The sequence below is a fragment of the Canis lupus genome, chromosome 1, assembly GCF_048164855.1.
Source record: "Canis lupus baileyi chromosome 1, mCanLup2.hap1, whole genome shotgun sequence".
In the NCBI taxonomy this organism is placed as follows: Eukaryota; Metazoa; Chordata; class Mammalia; order Carnivora; family Canidae; genus Canis; species Canis lupus.
Genome location: NC_132838.1, coordinates 71384872 through 71411748, shown reverse-complemented (window position 1 = coordinate 71411748; position 26877 = coordinate 71384872). Strand labels below are relative to the sequence as shown.

The following is a 26877-nucleotide window of genomic DNA, read 5'->3' as shown; positions in this document are numbered from 1 at the left end:
CTTTGGCACAGGTCATGATCCTGGGGTCCTGGGATCGACTCCTTGCACGGAGCCTGCTTCTCCCTCTGGCTGACTGTGTGTCTCATGAATGAATAAATAAAAATCTTTAAAAAATAATAAAAATAAAAAAGCAGACACACATTAAGACCATTTTAAAATTGAAAATGGGGTGCCTGTGTCACTTGGTGATCTCAGCTCATGTCTTGATCTAAAGAGTCTTGAGTTCAAGCTCTGCCCAGCATGGAGCCCACTTTTTTTTTTTTTAATTTTTATTTATTTTTTCATGATAGTCACACACACAGAGAGAGAGAGGCAGAGACATAGGCAGAGGGAGAAGCAGGCTCTATATAGGGAGCCCGACGTGGGATTTGATCCCGGATCTCCAGGATCGCGCCCTGGGCCAAAGGCAGGCGCTAAACCACTGCGCCACCCAGGGATCCCATGGAGCCCACTTTTACAAGTTAACAGTAAACTCCCTTTTAATAACAGCCTTAATCATATTTGCACTTAATTTGCTTCTACATGCATACTTTCAAGACCTTATTGGCTGTCAAAATCTCATCCCAACTCTGTTTAAATCGCAACTCATACCGAAGAGTTCCCTATGAAATTCTTTTGCTCAAAGCCTAGATAGACTGAACCTTGCCTATTGCAAGTATACTTTAAAGATTAGTAACTAATGAAAAAAATTAGACCAACTTGCTGGACTAAAATATTAACAGGCCCTAAGTGGCTTCTCAGGGAGGGGACCACATGCAATACATCCAGATTATAAGTGAAATAAAATCCCAGTTCCTGATCACCATTACCATATGGCCTGGAATACAAACCGTAATACTTATCTAAGCCAGTGTATTTTTAACACTGTAATGATGAATGAGATGAGGAAGTTAAATTAATCTGTACAATCTAAAAGGCCATAATTTTAAAGTAAGAAAAAGCAATTCACACTATGCTTTCTACTAATGCTAAACAGATGCCTGAGGAGACTGGAAATGAAACATAAAACGCTCCAAAATGACAATGAGGGGAGGCAACATTTTTACCTTTTCAATTTTTTATTTTATAGTTATATTTTTGAGAGGAAAAGTATAAAGGGTTCAAAAATGGACATGTACTTTAAACTGTAAATTAAAATAAAATTTTATTCAAAGCATCTTTTAAAATTACAGCATGTTTATTCTTATGCTGTCATCTCTGCCAACCTACAATTTAGCCATATGAAGCATAAAACACTTCAAAAATTTGAATGTAAACCACATTTTTAAAACAAAAAGCAGTCTTAACACACCTCAAATTTTAGATGCTAATGTATTTTGTCCAAGTATATAGCTTATATCAAGAAAGAACATTTTAAATATTTCTATAGTTAGTTGTAATAATTTCTTAAACTTCCAATTATACAAATAAAAAATGTTTGTGAATATAACTATTAGAGTTGACGAAAGCTGACCAGAAAAACAAACAAATAAAAACCCTTATTTTTGAAGGCCTTAAATTTTATTAACCATGAAATGGCAAGTACTTGTATTTTTTAATACAATTTTACTGTCCTTCCTTCCTTTAGGTAAGTTCATCAAATTTTAAATTTCCCAAGACTGATGAGTATTGCTTTTTAATATTTCATTTAAGTTATATTCGAGGAAAATTTCTAGAGAAAATGCTGAAGCCTAACCCATAAAGATTCTGATGCTACAGTATCTCTTACTGTGCTTATAAGTGCTCCAAGTTAAAATTCTATATACCAGATTACAAACAAAATTCTTAGACCATTACAAATATAAATTCTTATTACAAAAAAAATCCCTCAAGATTTGTGATTTACTGTACAGAGGAATTACATTTTTAAAGTATGTCCTCATTCATACACATTATTTGTTACTATCATCTTTCATACTTTTGCTTCTTTCCAAGACATTTACAAACCACCCCTTCCCCATGGCTACGTATTTTAAACTATGTGTGTACTGCAACACACTGGGATTTTTGGATAAAGAAGCCTACATTTTAGATAATGTTTAAACTACATCTGTAGGCTACTACTTCAAAAAAGGGGGAAAAAAAGGCGCTGAAGAGCCCATATTTCCTTCTCATTACTGAGGTTTACTCCAATTAAGCGATCTATCAAATTATCATGCTATGCATGTTGTTTAGTTTTTGCCTAAAACAAAAGCTTAAATGATGGAGGTTTATGCCTACATAAAGGAGGTGAACTGCTCAGGTTTTTTCTGTTCATGCTTCAGTACATAAAGTGGTATTTAAAAACTTCATTTGGAAAAATGGCTTAAAACCACCACACAAGTTAACACACTTGCAGTCGAACCTATTCCAGAAAACTGCTTATCTGAGTAGCTAATATTTTCTGCAGTGTTTAACTGATAACTAAATTTAGTGAACACAAAATAGCCTGGCATGTTACTCTGAAGTAAAAGCAAGAAGGTGGCTTTATGCACTGAAAATATAAATAGGAGGCTTCCATTTGCTAATAATTCTAAACAAGCAGTACAATTAAAATTTAGTGTTTGCTAACAAAAGATCTAAAACAGTTCACTACTAAACAACCCTGTAGATGTCCCTTTTATCAATAAAAATCCAAGTGCCAAATCTCATTACAGGGCCCATAATTAAAAAACAAAACAAAAAACAAAAAAAAACCCAATCACCAAGTTACCTAGACTTTGCAAGATTAACCACTCAATTTCAGCAAATGAGAAATATGCAATGTGCAAAAGTTCCCAAGTTAACATAATAGGGATGCCAAGTGCTTTTCAAACCTAAACATCATAGTGAGTTGTAAAGCCTCAGGAAAATAGAATAAGACTGATATTACTCCAATTCTGAAAATTCTCAACTACTGTGCATCTTACCAAGATCCTCAAGTATCTCTTTTCTTCCAAAGTCCACAACCTAGAACATTTTCCAAAATAGTCAGTTTTCCACTTCTCATTAGGCACACTATTTTGCAATTTAAAAATACGTATCTTATACACATATCTTATACTTTCTGGCTTGCTTCAGTGTTTACAGTATTGTTAAACATACTAATATACATTGTTAATGATCTTATAAATAATCTATTTCAACGTTCTTTGGCTACATGTACCATTGTTTTTTTCATACAAGTGTCTTATTCAGAAAGTGCTTCCTGTGAGAACTGCTTCCAATGAATGCATTAAACTTGCAAAATCTAGCTTCCCACAATATGTCCTTTTCTACCCTGTACTAGAAGTCCCGTATTTACAAAATATTTTAAACTTTACAACAAATCCATTACCATATAAAAAAAGTGCAATTCTCTCTCACCCCATATTATGGGGCAATGACATTCTTCATAAATTTCTACAGAATAGCAGCCTATGATAAGCAAATAAGGTGCTTAGCTTATGCCCAAGGATCTACTTTGTAAGTACGCTGGGCAGTACTTTTGTACAGTGGAAGAGTCAGAGTTCAGGCTACTGGCGGAGCGGCGCTCCGGTCAGGTTGGCGAGCTCTATGAGAGCAAGGGCTCCGTGCAGCCGCTCCCGCTGCTCCTGCAGCCGGCGCTGGGCACCGCGCTTCTCGTCATCCTCCTCATCGGATTGAAGGAATTCCAGAGGGTCCTGCTGCTCCTGATCAGCCTTCTGAACGAGTTTTCCTTTCAAGGTGGGGGCACGCTGCTCTCTGGTTTCCCAATACCTATACGAAATGCATGCGCATTAGCTATATATAAACATGACCTTTTCAATTTTTTTCTTTTGAAACCAGGTTCTTGACCACAGTATTACTTTCTGTGTTTTAGCTTATAAAGCTATAAAGTGATTTCATATATATTACATATATTTTCCATTATAGAGGGAAAAGTTCAAGATCAAGAAATTGAGGGACTTGCTCAGATTTCCAAAAAATCAAACACTGGCAGTTCTGAGTCTTTTATTCAATTCTCTGGTCATGGGTCTTCACCAATAAACCACAGCTGCCTTTAAGGTTATATGTTAAAGGGACTACAGTAAAATACAGTCCTAGAACAAATGCTGTATGTCAATTATGCCTCAAAAAGAAATAAACTTAAAAAGTAAGATAAATCATTAGAAACCTATTTATCCTATTTACAGAGAGATGGTGACTTCTGACAGCGTTAACTATGAGAAATTTGAAACCTCACACAAAATGACAGATTAGTATCTGTAACACACAGAACTTATTCAAAAATTTAAGAGGCACTACCATTATTTCTGTTACATAGCCAACTGATAATTTCCTAGAGAAAACATTCCACCTTTATGTAACTGAAGAAAGGCATATTTAGGACAGCCCGGGTGGCTCAGGGGTTTAGCACCACCTTCGGCCCAGGGTGTGCTCCTGGAGACCTGGGATGGAGTCCCACATCGGGCTCCCTGCATGGAGCCTGCTTCTCCCTCTGCCTGTGTCTCTTCCTCTCTCACTCTCACTCTCTTTCTCTGTCTCTCACGAATAAATAAATAAATCTTAAAAAAAAAAAAAAAAGTCATGTTTAAAAACAGTACCACTCCACATAAAAATGCCCCATACAAAGACCTGTATAACACTCACAACTTTATTTGTAATAGGCAAAAACAGCCCAAAGGCCCGGCCACAGGTGAATAAATAACCTGAGGTGTATCCATACAATGGATTATGACTCAACAGTAAGAAGGAATAAACCTAGGGTTGTAAGGTGACAGATAGTAGTTATACTTGAGGTGAGCAAACATAATGTACAGACTTAGTCACTATGTTGTACACCTGAAACTAACATAAAATTATGTGCCAACTATACTTTCAGTAAAAAAATAAACTGAAAAAAACAAAACAAAACAAAACAAAACAAAACAAAAAACCCCCAATGATACAAAAAGCAGGGAAGGGAAGGATAGATGAATTACAAAAAGGCATGAGAAAACTTTTTCAAGTGATGGATATGTTCACCATCTTGATTGTGATGATGGTTTCACAGATATACACATGTTGAAATGTATAAAATTCTACACTCTTTTTTTTAAATATTTATTTATCTGAGAGAGAGAGACCACAGACAGGGAGGAGGGATAGTGGGATAGGGAGGAGCGACTCCCCGCTGAGTGGGGAGTCGAGATGGGGCTTGATCTTAGGACCCCAGGATCATGACCTGACTCCAAGGCAGACACTTAACCAACTGAGTCATGCGGGTGCCCCAAATTGTACACTCTAAATGTGTACAATCTATTGTGAGTCAATTATACCTCAGTAAAGCTTTTTTTTTTTTTAATAAAGCTGTTTTTATAATCATACACACAAAAATAATACAACTACTAGATTTCAGGAAATCTAGACATTCCAGGAAAAATCTGGGCAATGCTCAAAGATATAAAAAAAGAAATGCAAATAGTTCAGCATGGCTTGAAGGACAACTAGTAATAGAGAAGGGCAAAGAAGCTTTTAGTAAGGTCAGCAAGGACCAGGAATCAAGGACTTTGAATGCCAAAATAAAGGGTTTAGACTTTACACTGAGTAGATGGGAGAAAGGATGAAAGCAAATGACCAACAAGTTTCGGACTTGGGCAAAATTAGAGCTAATGGGGTAGCAGAGGCCAGCCAGAAGGAAAGAGGGAGGAAGTGATGCAGTACTCAAGACAAATACAACACCTGCCCAAGTGGAGCTTCCAGTTCAGCAGGGAGGATAGACATCGAACAAATAAGTGTGTGATGAAGGTTTTGAAAGAGAAAACAGCGTGTTGTAAAAGCATCTCTTAAGTCAGTATAACCTTGTTTGTTCTGGGGGTTAGTGAACAGATGAGGGAAGAACTTCCTGAAGGGATGTTCGACCGGTAAAAAGAAGAAAGAGAGGGTGGCTAAATGAAGAGGAAAGCAGCATTCTGGGCAGAGGGGGCAGGGAGGTGTGGGAGCCACAGTGTGAGTGGTGCTAACAAATCAGAAGCCCAGGTAGCTGGAGACAGTTGTGTTGTTAGAGGGAGGCAAAGCTACAGCAGAGGGATTCCGGACTTCATTCTAAATGCAGAGAAATCTGAAAAAGTAGGGAGTGTCCCAAACAGCTGATGTTGGTTTGTACACAACAGATGACTCCTTAAATCAGAATACCCTAAGAGAAACTTTTTTCAAATGGCCCCTTATTGCTGTTAAAAGGAAAATTAAACTGGGTGTTCCGCAGAGCTTTACTTTAGAAGAACCTCTAGCTTGTATCCCAGTAATAATCAGAACATATCTAATATGAAGCAAATGAGGAGAGGCTGCACTGTGGAATACAGTACATATAAAACATCCTGAAAATGAGGAAAATCTTGCTTTTAAAATAAACTCTGCGCTGGGCACTCAGACTAATTAATATCTCATACTTGTTTTCTACCACACACAAGATCCTTGTGCTGCTAACAATTCTGTGGTTTAAGGAAATAAAGAACCATTTCAAGTTATTTTATAAACTGTGTATAAAAGCAACTTATTTAAAATGAGAAAACTGTCAAAGCTCCCAACTTCCACCCATGTGCTGGGTGGTATCCCGCAGTGGAGCATCGGGAAACCTTACTTTGCCAACCACTCAGCGGCAGCCTGGTTGTCCACAGCCTGGTGCTTATTGAGAGCATCTGTGGGCTCCTCCCGTTTGAGCCTGGCATAAGGGTGCTTCGGACAGTGGCGGTTTGCATGGGTGAATCTGCTTAGGCAGCCTTCAAAACATAAGAGGGAAACAATTATCAGAATCTGGATATCCAGCAGACATGGAAAATGTTCAGTTTCACCTGTACCCAAGGAAAGTACATTAAGACCCTGGGATTTAACATTCTGTAGCATAGAGGAGGGAAAAAACCACCTGAACAGGAAGCCATTCCTTCACTGCTTGTGCACAGCAGCATAAATGCATCAACCCCACCAGAAAGGGATTTCATAGCAAAAGTGCTCAAAACCACCGACCAAGAATTTCATTCTGGGGTAAGGAAACATCCTATAAGACGAACAAAGCTTTAAGGGGGACACCATGCCCCTCAGCTTTGTAGGCAACAAGCACATTTTAAAAACATTCAATATCCAACACTGAGGCAATGCTTAAGCAAATTAAAGTGTGTAAACATTTGTTTTGGGTGTTTTGTTTTTTGTTTTAATTTAAACTTGAGTTAGCTTACAGGGCAATATTGGTTTCTGGAGAAAAGTGTAGACATTTGTAACAAGTGACAACAGTCAAAAAAACTACAGAGCAACAATACAAAACTCTATTGAATTTCAGCTATAACTATGTAAAAATGTGCATAAGGAAAACATCAAGAAATTGTGCTAAGAGATTTAGAAAATCACTTAAGAAAAGTGATAAGAGGGCAGCCCAGGTGGCTCAGCAGCTTAACGCTGCCTTCAGCCCAGGGTGTGATCCTGCGGCCCCGGGATCGAATCCCTCGTCAGGCTCCCTGCATGGAGCCTGCTTCTCCCTCTGCCTGTGTCTCTGCCTCTCTTTCTCTGTGTCTCTCATGAATAAACAAAATCTTAAAAAAAAAAAAAAAAAAAGTGATAAGAAATTACTAACGGCAGTAGTAAAATGGTAAAATCTCCCTCTCTGTGAAAAATTTAGACAATGATGTGTTCAATGATGTGTTTCCTTTAATACTTAAGAAGCTTAAAACCAAAATAAAAGACTACTATAAAGGCTATATTTACTTTTATAGATCTTTCTACCACCTCTAACCGCACACACTGCTATTTTTTTTAAAGTAATATCTCTGCTCATCATGGGGCTAGAACCCCAAGATCAAGAGTCACATGCTCTACAGATTGAGCCAGTCAGGCACCCTCTGAATACACTACTTTTAATTGCCCTTTAAGATTTTCACCTAAAAAGAATATTTTATTTAAAAATCAATCATTTCCCAGAAAATGAGCAGGGATCACAATTTACAAAGAGGGCTTATGATGTTTTATAAAATTTACATCAAAATCTCTCCTCCTAAAAACTCATTACATAAACTTAACTCCTAACACCATACCATTTTCTGAACAAACAAAAGGTTTCTCTCCGGTGTGAAGACGCTGATGTGTTTTGAGCTGTCCACTTTGAACGAAGGCTTTTCCACAGTCTGGATAATCACACAGATAGGGTCTCTCACCTAAGTAGACAAATATTATTTATTATTTCTGAGACAATAAGGTGAAAAGAGAAAGGGACAAAGAGAATCAACCTCTATGTAGGTCATGACTCAACAATAAAACATGTCACAGCTTCTATAAAGCTGCAAGTGTTAATGCTAACAACAGCACTTTGATGCCTACCAAGCAGCTATCTACTTGGAAACACAGTAATATGGTCTTTAGGCCTTGAGCTTTTAGGTTCCCAGGTTCAAGCCTTGAAGTTATCTTCAGCTTATCAGGTCATTTTTCTCCCCATAATCTAAAATAGTATTTAGATCCAATAGCTCTTGGATTCTTCAAAGTGTCTCCCACTCCTGCAACTTTCCCTGGTCAGACTGGCAGCCCCTCCCACCCAGAAGGAAGCCTAACTGACCTCTATTCTCTACCCCTGCACAGCCCTTCTGGAGTGAATGACACTGAACTCTTGCTTTTGTCATCCAAACTACCACCTACATCACTTCAAACCCTACTACATCCCTTAAACAATGAGTGAAATGATCTGCTGACTTTCAGTGATCCCCTAACAACTGCACTATAGCTACTGCATTAGAGAGCAGGGTTGATCTTACTTCACACTCCTGAGATTCATTCCGGGAGGCAGTTCCTCATTTCGTTCTACTCCTTGAAAATGCAAAATCTTCCCGACCCTGTAGGTCCTCAGTGGAACTCCCTGCTATCTCCAAATAATTGAACTATATATCCCTTCACTAATTCAGTATCTACTGCTATTTATGCATCCTGGTACTCTACTGATACAAAAATGTACAATACTTTGTACTCCACTGCAATTTATACATACAACACAGTGCTAGAGGCTTGAGAAGGTGTTGGAAAATATTGTTCAACCAACCATAATTAAACTTTATCATTTTTTGAAAAATCATTCTTTGATCAGTAATTATGCACTGGTCCTTCCCACATGACTCAAAGAACGGTAACAATTCCTCCCTAAATTTCTTATTATTTAGAAATGTACTAAATAAATGTGATAATTAAACACAAATTAATAAAACACAGGATATGGGAGGTTATTGAAAATAGTAACAGAAGTTTCTTACAATGTATATATATACTAGAGCTTAATCATACCATGGAGATCTTGGGCTCAGTTCTCTGGCATACAGCAAAGCCTGAAGTATTGGGTGACATGTGGTAGGCTGGCGTAGATCAGGCCTGAGACTCGGGGGTCTCATTATGCCACATGGTCCTGAATCTTATCCACACTGGCAACACATACTTTATGGCCTGTGAACCAGTTATTTGGGGGTATTTCAGACTAATTAGATTATTAAAAATCTGAAAATTCTCAAAATCAGATTTCTCATTTAGTAATGGTTTTACTGAATGGTACACCTTAAGTCAAAACCTCTTGGCCACCTTAGTTTATAATGATTCAATATTAAAACTTTACCCTTTTTCAGGGAGTTAGCTAAGAAATGTATATTCCAGCATCTTATTAAAATGTATCTTTTCAAAAACAAAAAACATGTGATGACCATAAACACAGTGGGGAAAAAAAAGGGAACTAAGGCTTTAAAGCCCAAGTTCTAGACCAGTACTCCCCAATGGAAATATAATGGGAACCACTTCTAGTAACCGCATTACAAAAGCAGAAAGAAACCGAAGAAATTAATTTTGATAATTTATTTACCCCAATAAATCTAAAATATAATTTCAATATGTAATTAATATCAAGGTTATCAAGAACACCATTTACTCTTTTTCATACTAAGTATATTTTATACATGCTGCCCATCTCAATATAGACTAGCTAGATTTCAAGTGCTCACGAGCCATATGTCCTACTATATTGGCCAGCATCACCTTAGACTCAAGGGTGTGGGAGGTTGTAAGGCAGTGGTCATTGCTTTTTTGGTGCCTCAGTTTCCTCATCTGTAAATTATTAAATACCATTATTAGAACCAAAAGGCTCCTTCTTCTGGAGCTAAATTTCTCTATGGAAAGAACAAGGGCCATCTCTGTGTCATTTCTTTGCTCTCTATATGGTATTTAAAATGTAAATATAGTTTCTCTACACAAATAGAGATATTTGATAGTCCTGGGATAGCTATCTACAATACATTTAATTCTGAAAAATTCTACTTCATCTTAGATTAAATGGCTAAGTAAACATATGGATGGCACACTGAGGATTCTAGAAATTCTACTAAACACTTGACACTTAATGTTTTAGAATTTGGCCTACAAACCAGTCTTAACAATTATACAGACAATTAATGGGCTTATCAAGTAAAATTTGGGTAGGTAAAATGACAGAACTACATTTAGCATTAACATTCCTAGGACAATTAAATTAATTACCATAATACCTTTACAAGTCACATGGTACCAATGTTGAGAAAACCATTCCTTCCTACCAAAAAAGAAATGGACTATACAATGCCTGTTTGAGAAACTTCACAATGATGAAATATACGGCAACTAAAACATTAACTTATGGGCCCAAACATCAAATCAGCTGTATTCTACTCAGCTTACCTGTATGAGTCCTTTTGTGAGCCTGGAGCGATTTCTCTCGTGGAAATACCCTATTACAGATGTTACAACGGATTCTGCTGGATGAATGCTCTCCTTCATTTATTAGATCCCGGACAGTATCTGCTCTGGGTCTGCCACGTCGGATTCCATCCTATTAACAATTTGTATAAACATTAACATAATTTCTTGTATCTACTCATTAGAATAGACTTTCACAATAAATCACTTTTCATATTCTTGAGTGATATCAACGAAAATGGTCGTTCCAAAGGGCAATCCCACCACAGATCACTGAAAAAAAAAATCAAACTGTCAAAATCACCTTTTATCACAACTCCAGAAAATAGAGATTTACAGCAACTTGTGAACATTGAATCAGGAAGAGGCACCTGGAAACAGCAGGAAAGCTTTGCAGCATTTTTACTGCTTGCCCTTGCTGCTCCCTGATACCCATAGTGGTCTTGAAGAACCTTCTTCATTCTCAATGTGGGAACTTAGTCCCTGGCTACAGAGAAAGCAAAGCAGACCTGATTCTAAAAGAAAGGTGTTTGTCTGTCTTAACCTGTCTGGGGGCTACCTGAAGAACTGACACAAGGTATATGTCTTTGTTTTACCTTAGAACTCTCAGGGCAGAAAAGCAGCTAAACAGAAGGCATTGCTCAAAAACCTTGTAAAGCTAATAATAACTTGCACCCTAGGGCAAAAGATTTCAACTGAGACGAAAGGATACATCAAAAGCCTGAGAGGAAAAGCTAGAGAGAGAGAGTTTCTCTGGGAAATTAGGGCATTGAAAAGTGCTCTGGTATAACAAAAAAAAAAGAAAAGAAAAGAAAAAAAGAAAAAAAAAGAAAAGTGCTCTGGTATCCTAAAGATAAAAATGTAGACTCGTAATCAGTTCAGGAATTGAAGAACTATAACACAGAGCCATTTCTGCAAAGTCAAGAGTTTTTTTCTCATTCAATTTTTGGCTCCAGGCATTCAAGGAAATATCTAACAATGTTGAACGAAACAGAAATTTAGAGAACACAACAAAGAATAGAGTTTACAAAAATAGTTTAGAGGGACGCCTGGGTGGCTCGGCGGTTGAGCGGCTGGCTGCCTTTGGCTTGGGGTGTGATCTGGAGTCCCCGGGTCGAGTCCCACATTGGGCTCCCTGAATGGAGCCTGCTTCTCACCTCTGCCTATGTCTCTGCCTCTCTCTCACTCTCTGTCTCTAATGAATAAATAAATAAAATCTTAAAAAAAATAGTTTGGAAAATTCTCAAAACAAGTAACTACAACCTGCAGCACACAACAAAAACAAACTGAGGAAAGAGAAGAATCTGATTTCCAGACTCATCACATTATAATATTCAAAACAGCCCATTTTTAATAATATGTAACTAAACATGTAAAGAAACAAAAGTATGGTCCATACATAGGAGAAATTAATAAAAACAAACCATGAGGAAATAGACACTGGTCTTACTAGGCAAAGACTTTAAATAAATGGTCTTAAAATATGCTGAAAGAGTTCATGGAAACCACGGACAAAGAACAAAAGGAAAAACAGGAGAACACTTTCAACAAACAAAGTACCGATAAAGAAACAAATTATAAAGGGGCACCTGGGTGACTTAGTTGAGCATTTAACTCAATTTTGGCTCAGGTCATGATCTCAAGGTCTTGAGATCAAGCCCCAAGGTGGGCTCTGCACTGAGCAGGCAGTCTGCTTGAGATTTTTTTCCCCTGTGCCCTGCCCCTGCTCACTTGCTGTCTTTCTAAAATAGATACATAAATCTTAAAAAAAATAAAATAAAGAGAAACCAAATAGAAATTCTGAAGCCAAAAAGTATAATAAATGAAAAACAAAATCACTGAAGAATTTAAATGGTAGATTTGAACTGTCAGGAAGAACCCGCAAATTTCGAGCAGGTCAACTGGAATTATCCAGTCTGAGGAACCAAAAGAGAAAAGAATGGACAGAGCCCAAGACACCTGTAGGATATCAAGTGTCTTAGTACATTTAGGCTACTGTAACAAGATAAGAAACAACAGAAATGTATTTCTCACAGTTCTGGAAGCTGGAAAGCCTGTGATCACAGCACCAGTGTGGTCAGGTGAGGGCCCTCTTCCTGGCTCATAGTTGGCACCCTCTAGCTGTGTCTTCACATCAGAGCTCTCTGGAGCCTTTACCATAAAGGCACCAACCAGTCCCCTTCAAGAGGACACCACCCTAACAGCATAAGCACCTCTCGAAGGCTTTAATTCCTAACAACATCATCTTGGGAGTCAGGATCTCACTCACCACACAAATTTTGGGGTACGTAAACACTTAGACTGTAACATCAAGCATACCAATATACACATAATTGGAGACCCAGAAGGCAAGAGAAAGACGGGCAAAAAGAATATTTGAAAATAATGGATGAAAACTTCCAAAATTTGATAAAACATAAATCTAAACATCCAAGAAACTCAATGAACTTCAAGAATGAGACACATTAGATCAAACTGTCAAAAGACAAAAGGCGGAGAGAACCTTGAAAACAGGAGAAGCAATTCATCAGGTATAAGGAATCTTCTCTAAGATACACAGCTGATTTCTCAGGAGAAACTATGGAAAGCAGGATGACATGTTTAAAGTGATGAAAGGAAAAAAAAAAAAGTCAGCCAATATTCTTTCATCCACTAAAATTATCCTTCAAAAATAAAAAATAAATTAAGACATTCCCAGATAAACATAACCTTAGAGTCCGTGGCTGGTAGACCTGCCATGCAATAAATATACAGAGAGTTTTCCAGGCAGAAACAAAAGGGCACTAGATAGAAACTCAAAGCCATACAAAGAAACAAAGAACACTAGTAAAGGTAACTACCTAAGTAAATACAAATGCCAAAAGTGTATTTCTTGCTTACAACTCCTCTTTTTACCTATATAATGTGAAAGACAAATAAATGCCAGGCACACTTGGCTGGCTCGGTCACAGTGGTGTGCAACTCATGATCTCAGGGTCATGAGTTCAAGCCCCATGATGGAAGTAGAGATTGCTTAAGTAAACAAATTAAACTTTTAAAGACAAATGTCAAATGTATTTTAAAATCCATAAATCCACGTTAATGGGAACATAATATAAGAAGATGTAATTTGTAACTATAACAAAGAGGGAGCAACAGAGCTGGAAAGGAGCAGAGTTTTTGTATACCATTGTAGCTACAGTGGTACGAATTCAAAATAGATTAAGTCTAAGAGATGAATTGAAATTCCCAGGGATCACTAAAAAAAAAAAAAAAAAAAAATCTAAAAGTCAATAAAAGAAACAAGGAATGAAAATAATACACTACAAAAAAATAATAAACACAAAGAAGTCAGTAAGAGAGGAACTGAAAAACAAAACAGGTATAAGACATATAGAAAATAATAAAGGTTCTTCCTTAACAGTAATCACTTTAAACATAAATAGCTTAAATTTGCCAATTCAAAGGCAGAGATTAGCAGAATGGGTGTTTAAAAAGTGATCCAACTATATATGCTGCCTATAACAGACTTCTATAAATCCAAAAACACAAATAGGTTAAAGGAGAAAGTATGGAGGGGCTCTTGGATGGCTCAGCCAGTAGAGCATGCAACTCTTGATCTCTGGATGGTGAGTTCAAGCCCCACCTTGGGCCCAGAGCTTACTTTAAAAAAAAGGGAGAGGGGGTGGAAAAAGGAATAACAAGTATAAAGACTCACTCACCTAACAACAGAGCTCCCAAAAAGTATGAAGCAAAAATTGACAGAATCGAAAGGGGAAGGAGTTCAAAATAGCTGGAGACTTTCACTTTAAATAAGACAGGACTACTAGACAGGTCAACAAAGACATAGAAGACTTTAACACCACTCTAAGCTAACTAGACCTAACAGACATATGCAGAACACTCCACATAAAAACAGCAAAATATGCATTTTTCTCAAGTGCACGTGGAATATTCCCCAGAAAAGACTGTTAGGATACAAACCTAAGTATTGATAAATGTTAAAAGACCGTATCTTCTTTGACAGACATGGAATGAAACTATAAATCAAAAACCAAAAGAAAACTGGAAAATTCACAAACAGTGAAAATTAAACACAGTCTTTTTTTTTTTTCAGTTTTATTTACTTATGATAGTCACAGAGAGAGAGAGAGAGAGAGAGAGAGAGAGGCAAAGACACAGGCAGAGAGAGAAGCAGGCTCCATGCACCAGGAGCCCGACGTGGGACTCGATCCCGGGTCTCCAGGATCGCGCCCTGGGCCAAAGGCAGGCACTAAACCACTGCGCCACCCAGGGATCCCCTAAACACAGTCTTAAACAGCCAGTGGGTCAAAGAAGAAATCACAAGGGAAATCAACAAATACTTTGACACAAATGAAAACAAAAACACAACATATCAAAACCTGGGGGATACAGTTCTTGGATCGAAGGACATGATAACAATGCTACCCAAAGTGACGTACAAAGTTAGTGCAATCCTTATTAAAATTCCAAAGGCCTTTTTTATTTTGCCAAAATGGAAAAAGTGATCCTCCAACTCATGTAAAACTGGATGAGGCTCCAAATAACCAAAACAATATTTAGAAAGAACAAAGCAGAGGACACACACATCCCTATTACAAAACTTACTACAAAGCAGCAACTTATGGTAGTCGCATAAGGAAAGACACATAAACCAATGAGCAGAATTGAGAGTCAAGAAATAAACCCTTATCTACAGCAAACTTACTTTCAACAAGGGTGCCAAGAACATTCAATGGGTAAAGAACTCTCTTCAACCAACAGTTCTGAGACAATTACATTTCTACATACAAAAGAATGAAGTTGAATCCCTACACGGAGCCTGCTTCTCCCTCTGCCTGTGTCTCTGCCTCTCTCTCTTCTCTCTGTGTCTCTCGTGAATAAATAAATAAAATCTCTAAAAAAAAAAAAAAAAAAAAAAAGAGGGATAAATGTTCATGAGCTTGGATGTAGAAATGGATTCTTAGAAATGGCATAAAAAATATATGCATCAAAAAGAATAAATAAGCTGGCCTTAAAGTTAAAAAATATTTGCTTATCAAGGGACATTCTCAAGAGAGTGAAGAGACACATAACAGAACAGGAGATTAACATTTGCAAATTAAATATTTGATAAGGGTCTAGCATCAGGATATATAAAGAACTTGCATCCAACTCTTGATTTCAGCTCAGGTCATGATCTTGGGGTTGTGGGATTGAGCCCTGTATGTCGGGCTCTGTGCTCAGCAGAAAGTCTGTTTCAGATTCTCCCCTCTGCCTTCACCCACTAAAATAAATAAATCTTTAAAAAAAAAAAAGTGTAAAGATCATAAATAGAAACTTCTCCAAAGTAGTTACACAAATGCGCAGCAAGCTCCTGAAAAGATGCCCCACATCTTTAGGGAAATGCAAATCAAAATCAATGAGGTCAGTTATATCTCAATAAAGCTTGAGGAAGAAAATAACATCTTTTTTTAAAAAAAAGCACAATTAGATACTACTTCACACCAACTAGATTACACTCAAAAAAAGAAATAGGAAATAAAAGTTTTTGGCAAAGAGGTAGAAAAACTGGAGCCCTCAAAAGTTGTTGGTGAGAATGTAAATTGGTTCAGCCACTATGGAAAAAACAATTTGAGAGTGTGGTACAATGTCATATACATATACATTTCAATGGAATGTTATTCAACAATAGAAATGATACATGCTACAGGGCAGATGAACCTCAAAAACAGTATGCTGAGTGAAAGATGCCAGACACAGGGGCGCCTGGGTGGCTCAGTGGTTGAGCATCTGCCTTCGGCTCAGGGCGTGATCCCAGTCCTGGGATTGAGTCCCACATCAGGCTCCCTGTGAGAAGCCTGCTTCTCCTCTCCCTCTGCCTGTGTCTTGGACTCTCTCTCTGTGTCTCTCATGAATAAATAAATAAAATCTTAAAAAAAAAAAAAAATGCCAGACACAAAAGGCCACACATTGTGCAATTCCATGTAATGAAATATCCAGGATAGTTAAGTGCATAGAAACGGAAGAGATTCCTTTCCAGAGACTGCATGTCCTGGGGAATGCGAAGTACTTAATGAGTACAGAGTTTTCCCTTAGGGTAGTGAAAATATTTTGAAACTTGATATGTAGGTGGTCATTAAACAACATTGTGAATTACTAAATGTCACTGAATTACACACTTTAAAATGGTTAATTTTATGCTACATTAATTTCACCTCAACTTAAAAAAAAAAAACTAAGGAAATTTGAAAGTACTAGGGATGTCAGTTTATAACAATATATCAATTTGGTTCATTAATTGCAACACATATACCATGCTAATATAAGATGTTAACAATGGGAAAGGTGGGTATGTAATTTATGGGAACACCCTTCACTTTTCTACATCCCTCTAGAACTAATTGAAAACAAACATTCACTTGCAAATAATAATGATAATAATAATAATCTCATTTCCCAGGTTAGGTTAAATTTTACACATACAAGTTACATAAAAAAACAATAAAAAGTATTATGTACAACTACATCCAAAATGAAGTTGCTTTTACTGTGTGCAATATAAATACCTAAAGCATTCCATATGCTTACAAACATCAGGTCAAAGCCTTGATTGATAACAATAAGCTCCAGGAAAAAAATCCATTCAATTAACTCACTTTGAAAGAGGCCCAATCTCAACATGGATTGGGTTATTTTATAGGGTAAGTCATGTTCAAAAAATTTAGATATTAAAATCTATTTCCATAACAGTCAACAGATGAATAAAGAAATGTCAACTGGTAGATTAATGAAGAAATGATAGCATAGGGGCAGCCCGGGTGGCTCAACAGTTTAGCGCTGCCTTCAGCCCAGGGTGTGATCCTGGAGACCCAGGATCAAGTCCCACGTCAGGCTCCCTGCATGGAGTCTGCTTCTCCCTCTGCCTGTGTCTCTGCCTCTCTCTCTCATGAATAAATAAATAAAATCAAAAAAAAAAAAGAAAGAAAGAAGAAAGAAAGAAAGAAAGAAAGAAAGAAAGAAAGAAAGAAAGAAAGAAAGAAAGAAAGAAAGAAAGAAAGAAAAGATAGCATATACAATACAAAGGAAAATTATTCAGCCTTAAAAAAATTAATCCTGCCATATATTATAATGTGCATGAACCTTCAAAACACTATGCTAAGTATTCTTAATTCTACATGATTCCACTTATATAAGGTAGTCAAACTCTTAGAAAGTAGAATTGCAGTTGCTAGGGACTGCAGGGAGAGAGAAAAGGAGAGTTCAATGGGTACAGAGTTTTGGTTTTGCAAAAATAAGTTCCTGAGATCTGTTACACAACAATGTGCATATTGTTAACCAAATATTATCAAGATGATAAATTTTGTTATACTTTTTGCCATCAGAAAAAAAAAAAAAAGGATGGTGGAAAGGCACTATGGCAATAATAACACTGTAAAAATATTCAGTGCCCCTCTCTCACTGTGTGTGGGTACCAATGAGGCCAACGTGACCACATGACTTGCTTTGGCTAATAAAATGTGAATGGAAAGTATATGTAGGACTTCAATGCAAAAGCCTTAAAAGCCATCACCATGGTTCTTCTGCCTTTAGACCCAAATGTCCCAGGTAGAGGATGTTCCTTCTGGGTCCCAGGATGAATAGGACAAGGCACATATCTGCAGTCAACCCTCATAGGATATAACATGAACCATGATTAGGCTGAGATTGGGATTTCTGAGTTTGTATTCTACAGCATGCTTTCACTTAAACTGACTTGGGCACTTTGTTAGTAAATAAAAAACCTTACACAACACTCAAAAAAAAAAAAACACAAAAAAAAACAAAAAACAAATAATGTGATTAAAAATGGGCAGAGGACTTGATCAAACACTTTTCCAAAAACATACAGCTGGCCAACAGACAAAAAGATGCTCAACATCATTATTCATCAGGAAAATACAAATTAAAACCACAGTGAGATATCACATTACCCTTGTCAGAATGGCTAAAATCAAAAAGACAAGATATAACAAGTGTTGGCATGAATGTGGAAAAAAAGGAACACTATTGGTCAGAACGCAAACTGGTGCAGTGTCCTGTACCAGGAAAACAGTACAGAGGTTCTTCAAAAAATTAAAAATTAATCTGATCCAAAACTTCCACTACTAGATATTTACCCAAAGAAAACAAAAATGCTAATTCAAAAACATATATGCATCCTGTGTGTATTGCAGCACTATTTATAATAGCCAAGATATGGAAGCAACCTAAGTATCTCTCCATCAATGAATGGAGAAAGTCTTACACACACACACACTACTCAACCATTAAAAAGAATGAAATCTTGCTATATGCAACATGGATCTAGACAGTATAACATTAAAGGAAATAAATCAGAGAAAGACAAATACCATATGATTTCACTCATATATGAAATTTATGAAACATAACAAAGAAAAAAAGGAGACAAAAAAAACAGATCCTTGGGACATCTGGGTGTCTCAAGTGAGTTAAGCATCTGTCTTTGGCTCAGGTCACGACTCCAGGGTCCTGGGATAGAGCCCCACCTTGGCAGCCTACTTCTCCTCTCCCTCTCGTGCTCTCTCACTCTCTCAAATACATAAAATCTTTAAAACAAAAACAAAAAAACCACAGATTCTTAAAGAACTGGTGGTTGCCAGGGGGAGGTAGGTAGAAGGATGGGTGAAATAGATAAAGAGGATTAAGATTACACTTATCTTGATGAGCACTGAGTAAAGTATAGAATTGTTGAATCATTATATTGTACACCTGAAACAAATAACATGGTATGTTAATTATACTTTAATTTTTAAAAAACCTTAATGATACAACTCTTGTGCCATAAAACACTCTTTTCCCAATATTTTTAAAAAAGATTTGAGAGAGGGAGGGAGCCCGAGGAGAGGAGGAGGGAAAGAATCCTAAGCAGACTCCACACTGAGCACAGACCCTGAGATCATGACCTGAGCTGATACTAAAAGTCTGATGTTTAACCAACTGAGCCACCCAGGCGCCCCTCCCAGTATCTTTAAATACATAAAAATATACTGTTGCCTCTATTATACTTTGAAATAACTGATGAGTTAATATCCAAATTTTTAGGTTATCCATTACTATTTTCCCTTTCTAGTAAAAAAAAAAAAAAAAAAGAATATATGTATATATATATATATATATGTATGTATTTTCAAGTATGTTTTATGGGGGGACTGAGGGGTTTTTTTGCTTTGTTTTTTTTTAAGATTTTATTTATTTATTCATGAGAGACACAGAGAGAGAGAGAGGGAGAGAGAGAGAGAGAGAGAGAGGCAGAGACACAGGCAGGGGGAGAAGCAGGCTCCCTGTGAGGAGCCCAATGTGGGACTCGATCCCAGAACTCCAGGGTCACACCCAGAGCAGAAGGCAGACGCTTTTTTAAAAAAATACATTATTGGGATCCCTGGGTGGCGCAGCGGTTTGGCGCCTGCCTTTGGCCCAGGGCGCGATCCCGGAGACTCGGGATCGAATCCCACATCGGGTTCCCGGTGCATGGAGCCTGCTTCTCCCTCTGCCTGTGTCTCTGCCTCTCTCTCTCTCTCTGTGACTATCATAAATAAATAAAAATTAAAAAAAAAATACATTATTTATTTGTCTGTTTGTTTATTTATTTATTTATGAGAGATAGAGAGAGGCAGAGACACAGGCAGAGGGAGAAGCAGGCTCCATGCAGGGAGCCTGACTTGGGCCTCGATCCCAGGTCTCCAGGATCACAACCTGGGCTGAAGGCCCTGCTAAACCGCTGAGCCACCCGGGCTGCCCAGAAGGCAGACGCTTAACTGCTGAGCCAACCAGGCATTCCCAAGGGACTGAGTATTTTAAAAGTTAACAATTTGGCTGTTTCCCAGCTTAAATCACATATTTGCATTTTCCAAATGAGAAACAGAGCTAAAAAATATAGTATGACACAACATCCTAGCCATATACAGGTTAAGGCTTCACTGAGTGTTTCATTTCTTCTGAGAAAAATCAAAGAAGGTAAATAATCATCTGATGCCCTAAGTAAATGAATAAAGAGTAGCTTTTAACGATACATACAAAAAGAAGCTGTTACTTAAAGAAGGTTCTCTTCATTTTGGCCTTAGCTATAAAACCATGTTTGTAGGTACATTCTGACAATAACAGAGTGTTAACTAACTCATTAGCAATCAAGTATACCAGTAGTCTAACAGACAGATCTTGTCAGAACTGCCTGCTGGTTCACAAGAGCTAACAAGAAATGCAACACATTCTATTATGTGGCAACACCTGTGACATAAGCTACTAGAAAGAAGTAAAATGATTTGATTGCCAAAAATATTTGCACACTTCGGTACATTTAATTTCTAATACAGAATTTCAGTACCACTGGAAGGTAGATTAGTGATTTTCCAAGTGATTTCCGAAATAGAACATGATGTTTTGAGTTTTCAATGTCAATAACTATCTTTAAAAGGTTATTTTATAAAACATTGGTTATTTCTCAAGCCTTTTAGAACAATGTACACATTTACCTAGATTTTAGAGAAAGTTGTAGTCAAACTGGGTATTCATGTGAGAACCAAAAAACCTAAAAGTCAACACATTTTCATACAAACTAAAATTCAAATAAAGTCCACAAATACAACCTACAAGGAAATGGGTCGCAGAGGAAGGCATATGCACCTTGACATGAAAAAAAAAAAAAAAGTAATTAATCATCTTTCCCTTTTCAAATTCAGGTTTAGATACAAATTTCCTTTGGCTTTCATATCTGCTTCCTCATTCTATCCCCCACCTTGACCTATCTGTGCAACTCTCTGAGTCTTAATTTGCATTTGTCTGCTCTACTGTGTGTACCCTCATAAAGCATTTCAGTTGAGATACATATAGGTGTAAATAGTCTGCTTTCATCAGCTTAATACTAAAAAAATAAGAAATCCCTAAAGTCAATTTATACATGTTATATACAGGAGTAATATCATGTAGGGATTAAGAACAATGGCTCTGGAAGATTGCACTCAGTTCTACCACTTACTATATGATGTTAACTAAACCTAATCTTGGAGACTCTTTAATTCCTCCTTGTTCATCCAGTTAACAAGATAAAGAATTCAAAACACTCAGCACAGACCCTGGCAGTTTTGCTATGCCAGGCAATAAATGGTGGCTACTATGTTACATGTTTAACATGGTGATCAAAATTATATGTACTAATCTATTTGTAAGACTATGTGTAGTGTGCAGGTGATAGAAAGGGTTACGTGGGATAGGCAGCTGGCAAGTCCTGAAAAGTGAATAGTATCTGAGGCTATGCACAGAGAAGCGGAACCACAGATCCCACATTGAAGTAACCTCATGAACACAGTCTGAGTAGAGGCCACAACATGCAGAGGCTTGGAAATGACCTGTGGCAGAGAGAAATTAGACCTGTTCCCTTCCTTCCCCTCCTGGAATTCTATAAACTAAGAAGATAGTGCTAATATATAATTATACCCTGACGGTGCTAAGCAATCCTGTAATGAGGGGCCAAAATAAATTAGTAGATGATGGATGTTCTCCCCACAAGCAGGGGAGGAGGGAGCGTAGGGCAGAAACAAGAGAGCAAGCAAGAGCCTACACTTGGTAGGAGGGTCTCAGATGTTAACACCTCCCCAGGAAGCAGTGGCAACACATAGACAATAAAGAACACAAACGTTCTTAAACTCACAGCTGTTACTGCCTCTAATCTGTAACTGAGAGAAGGGGATGGGGGAAACATGTTACTGGTCTCCCATCTTTCCATAAAGTAAACAGATTCAGTCTGCATGATTCACCCACGATGCATGTAGAGATAAAGAACTACAAGTACAGAGAAACAAAACAAGGAAGAGGGCTGGATCTTCCTATCTTTAGAGTGTACTGATCACAAATGAAACTGGTTAATATCCTTAAATAAAGGTATATTCAAGACCCTTCCACTCAAGATAGGAAAGCTAAGTGAATTTTTGGAGCTGCAGTTGGATTGCTTCATTGACGAAAAGGACAAGTTAAAATCAATTCATCTAGTAATTTTTAAATATTACTGTGAAGAGGGAAAAAAGTGAAATATAAAACAGCATTTTCACTCTTTCATGTTCTTCATAATTTCAGGTGTATTTTACCCCTGAAAAGAGGTAGACAAACGAATTAAAATTCAAACCCATGCAATGTGTGAGCAACTTTTATGCAACATATGTGAAGTTAAGTCTATTTTGGGCCACAAAGAATATACCTATAAATTTCATTTATCTATTATAACACTAATATCCTGGATAATGCAAAATTAAGTTGAGTTATCATTAATAGTCAATGCAAAATCTTCCACAATTATTTGTGCATGCATGCCTTTATGGTTCTCAGCTATATATCCTAGTTTTCTAAAAGGCTAAATATGTTAACATAGGAAAGATCTCTAGGCTATCCAGCCATGTTCCTAAGGGCTACCTAGAGACAGCAACAGGGATTGTTTCCTCTACAAAGTCACTCAGCACTGTTATTAATATTTCCACTGCTTGTTCTTTCAAATTGTTTCAAATTTTTACTCAAGTGACACTTCAAGAGTCAAAAGGGCGTCAAAGCAGTTTTATAACTTTGTAGTTCTTTGATAACAATGCCACTAGCAACAAAGTATATCAACTTCCTCAGGGCTCAAAAAACGGAGTTTCAACATCTTTGCTACTGCAGTAAACTGACTTGCTTTATCTTCAGTCAACTGCTTACCTAACCTACTATTTAGCAAACAGAACCTGAATATTAACCTTATATCGGCACAATTCATTCATGATAGAAATTTTTACCAAGCACTTTTATTCAGCATTTAGAGTGTGAGGTATTATAGTTGAACAGTCTTCCAGAGAAAACGATTCCCGCCCTCGAGGAGCTCAAAGTCTATAGAGATAACTATGTCACCATGAACACATGCTTCAGGAGCAGGAGCCACAACACCTCGACTGTAGTCCCCGTTCTCCCATCACCTAGCTGTGACCTTGGGGACGTCCCTTCGCCAATCCCTCTCAGGCTTAGCTGCCTGCTGTCAAGCGTAGACTTGAACCAGAACCAGGTGGTCACATCTTTCCCAGCTCTAAGCAGTTCGCGCGTGCGAGCGCTCCGAGGTTACCAACAGCGTCCCACCGCACCGTGCGCTCTCAGCAACAGGCCCAGCGGAACTCTGGCTGCACGAGCGGCAGAGGAGTGCCCGAGTCCCTTCTCGCTCCTCGGCCATCTCCGCAGGGCACCCTCAGCAAGGCCGGGGTGTCCGCTCTGATGGAGCCGCACCTGCGCAAAGCCCTCCCTTCCCGCACCGAGGACCGAGGAGCGGCGGACCGCCCGCAGCCCCTTCAACCTCTCTTCGGCCGGCCGAGCGTCATCATCCGCGACCTCAGGCTGCGCCGCGGCTCACCGCATCTGCCGCCGGGTCCCCTCGGTCGGCCACCTCCCCTCCGCTGGCGTCACGTGACCGCCGCCCCGCCTCTCCCCCGCGGGGACCCGTTTTTGGCGCGCGGCAGTGACGTCAGCGTCCTGTCAGCCGCCCCCGCCCTCGCCGCGGCCAGAGAGACCTCGCGTTTTAAACTCGGCCCCGCCCCACCCGCCGCGTCCGCGGGCGCTGCCGGCTCCCGGGCCGCGCCGTTAACGGGCCCCGGCTGCCCCGCGCCCCCCACCCGCCTCGCTCACCTTGAGGTGGCCGCTGTCCGGGCTGCTCGCCTCCTCCTCGTCTTCACCTCCCGAGGCGGCGGGCGGGGGCGCGCCCCGGCTTCGGAGTCCCGGGTGCTCGGCGGCGGCGGGCAAGGCGGCCGAGGCGGCGCCCCCCACGGCCCCGGGGCTGAGCGTCACGTTGTGCGCGTTCTCGCCCCAGCGCCACGGGTACACCATGAAGTCGCTGAAGCCGGGGCTGGTGGGGATGAGCGGCGGCGGCGGTTCCGGCTCCCCCCCGCCGCCGCACGTGGGCTTGATCGGGGTGGTCCTGATGACCGACACCAGCACCCGCTTCGGGGAGTCGTGGCAGAAGATGACGGGCGGCGGCTGCGGCGGTTTGTCCGCCATGGGCGCCTCCGCGCCCCGGATCATCGCCCGGCCCCGGTGCAGCTCGGCAGCCGCACTCCCTGCGCCCCGCTCTGGCCCCTCGCTCCGCTCGCCCGCGCTGCTCCCGAGGCGCCGGCGCTCAGTGCCGCCGGCTCATGGCTGGCGGACGTTTCCCGGAACCCTCTGGCTCGGCCGGCAGCCGGCGGCCAGCCCCAAACCCCAGCCCCGGTCAGGCCCGCCCTCCGTCCTTCGTGCTCCCGGCGCAGGCTGCAGCGGCGGGAGCGGCGGGCGGCCAGCCCTCGGTGACGGGACAGCAGGACGTGCTGCGCCGAGCCCCCGAAAATAACAACCTGCCGCCTGGGTCACCGCTCCGGCTTTTCCCGCGTTACATTTCGCGCCTGGGCGGAACCAGTCACCGCGAGGCCCCTGCCCGCTGGCCGCAGCGCCGAGCGACAGGCCGCGCCAGCCAATGGCCGCGCCCGGACGTGTCTGCGGCCGGGGGGCGGGGCCGAGCCTGCGCGCGGGCCCGTCCTGCCGCGCGATTGGTCACCGCGCGGCTCTCTTTTCTGCCTCGCGGGCCAACCGCGTTCGAAACTCCGGGGAAGCGCGCAACAGCTGCCCTTGGGCAGACACACCCTTCGGGAGCGCCGCCCCGCGGTCTGGTCTGCGCGGGGTGTCGTGTCGGGGGCGCGGGCCGGGGCCGGGGCCGGGGCGGGAGGCGGCCAGCTCTGCTTGGAGAGGCGTCGGCGAGGGGCCAGGCCGGGGGCACCCGCCCGCGGCTGTTGGGCAGCCGTTCCCCCGCGCAGGGACTTTAAAGGGCTTGGGCCCCCGCCGCCGCTTGCCTCTGGTAGACACCCAAAGGTGCCTAGTGTCCTAGCCGACTCCCTTTGCCCAGCTCTTGGCTCCGCTGACCCTGTCCGTGTCCCCCAACTCAGTCTGCCCCCGCCCCCGGGCTGAGGTGGGGTCAGGTGGGATCGCCTTCCCGGGCTGGGTTTCTCCTGTACAGATGGGGTCTCCCATCCACAGGTAGGAAGTCGTCTCCGAAGCCCCCATGTGCCGCTCACAGTGCGGAGGGGACAAGAAGGCAGGCAAGGATCTGCTCCCACCCTCGAGACCCCCACCCCTTTCCGGGGCTGCTTTCACGCCGTCGCGGGGCCGGCCTGCGTCCCCGCTCCTGCGTGGGGTTTTGCGTTCATTCCGGACTCCTCTGTCTGCCGGCTCTGGCTCAGGAATCCCACCCCGCACGGGAGGGATGCTGGACGGCGAGCTTTGTCTGACACCCCCCTGGGAGCCGCTGGGGGCTCAGAAACCCCCAAGCTGCAAAGGATGGGGCGAGATGGAATGTCCAGCCTCATATTCACTAGCTATGAAAGAAGTGACTGACTGTTCTTTGATGCGTTGCCCTGCCCAGCCTGACTCATGGTAAGCCTTCAGTAAGTACTTGTTCAATCAATGAATAAATATCCAGTAGTTTGGGTTAAAATTGATAATTAAATCGGAACATGCCTATATAATAGATGGCTGAGTAGTATGTGTGTGTGAGAGACGTACAAATACACAGCTATGGCTAAATTAATGTAGCCGCGACTGTTTGGAAACATTTAACCTATATAAGTAACTTCTAAGGTACATTTCAAGCAATAAGAAGAAAACCTTGAATTGTAGGATTTCAGTCACACACAAAAGGGAGAAGTATAAATTCTTGCTTTTATTTTTTTTTAAGATTTTGAGAGAGAGCGTGAGCTTGAGTGGGGGCAGGGGCAGAGGGAGATGGAGAAGCAGGCTCCCTGCAGAGTAGGTGCTAGATCCCAGAACCCCAAGATGGTAAAGTGAGCCAAAGTCAGAAGCTTACTCCACTGAGCCACTCAGGCACTCCTAAATTCTTGCTTTTAGATATACACAATATCTCTTGCAAGATACACAAGAAACTGACACATCAGTTATTACCAGGGAAGTGTAATATGTGACTATGAAAAATAAGTGAAAAGATTTCAAGAGATACTTATAACTCTTTGTATTTTTTGCACTTTGAACCAAGTGAAAGTATCTTTTCAAAAAATAAAGTTGTATATAGTTACCATTTTTTGGAGGCCTACTATAATAGCATATGTCTACTGATACACATTTAATATGGTTGGGTGATGTACTTACATTCTACTACTCTCAACAATTCTGTGATGTTGAGATATTACCATTCCCATTTTACAGATGAGGAAACTTGTCCAAGGTCACATAACTCATAAC

General features: G+C 40.4%; 2 protein-coding genes across 16 annotated transcripts in view; one reads left to right on the top strand and one right to left on the bottom strand.

Annotated features, from left to right (window-relative positions):
- Positions 1–26877, top strand: part of LOC140637920 (uncharacterized) — a 49577-nt gene that overhangs the window by 1038 nt on the left and 21662 nt on the right. For 2 of the 15 annotated variants that reach the window (XR_012035040.1, XR_012035045.1), the window contains exons 1-2: positions 24256–25290; positions 25660–26055. The exons of 1 other annotated variant lie outside the window; for it this stretch is intronic. Coding sequence is in view for 2 of the 14 variants with exons in the window: in XM_072834414.1 (XP_072690515.1) it covers positions 24789–25295; positions 25660–26016 (864 nt within the window). In the remaining 12 variants the exon portion in view is untranslated. Of the gene's footprint in view, positions 1–290; positions 7060–24255; positions 25296–25326; positions 26067–26877 lie in introns of those variants that run through there. 12 more of the 15 variants (XR_012035044.1, XR_012035036.1, XR_012035032.1 and 9 more) reach the window with 10 other exon arrangements.
- On the bottom strand, positions 1040–25061 carry ZNF367 (zinc finger protein 367). The gene is made up of 5 exons (XM_072834395.1): positions 24286–25061; positions 10600–10750; positions 7959–8078; positions 6518–6656; positions 1040–3675 (listed from the first exon to the last, which is right to left on the bottom strand). The coding sequence occupies exons 1-5, from the start codon at positions 24676–24678 to the stop codon at positions 3453–3455; spliced, it is 1026 nt and encodes a 341-aa protein (XP_072690496.1). The 5' UTR covers positions 24679–25061; the 3' UTR covers positions 1040–3452.

Bases quoted from the DNA above. Each gene is read 5' to 3' on its own strand.
- ZNF367 (XM_072834395.1), bottom strand. From the start codon at position 24,678: ATGATCCGGGGCGCGGAGGCGCCCATGGCGGACAAACCGCCGCAGCCG. The intron at 8,079-10,599 runs GTAAGCTGAGTA...TTGTCTACTTAG, and splicing joins TCACAAAAGGACTCATACAG to GTGAGAGACCCTATCTGTGT. The intron at 6,657-7,958 runs GTATGGTGTTAG...TATGTTTTGAAG, and splicing joins TTTTGTTTGTTCAGAAAATG to GCTGCCTAAGCAGATTCACC.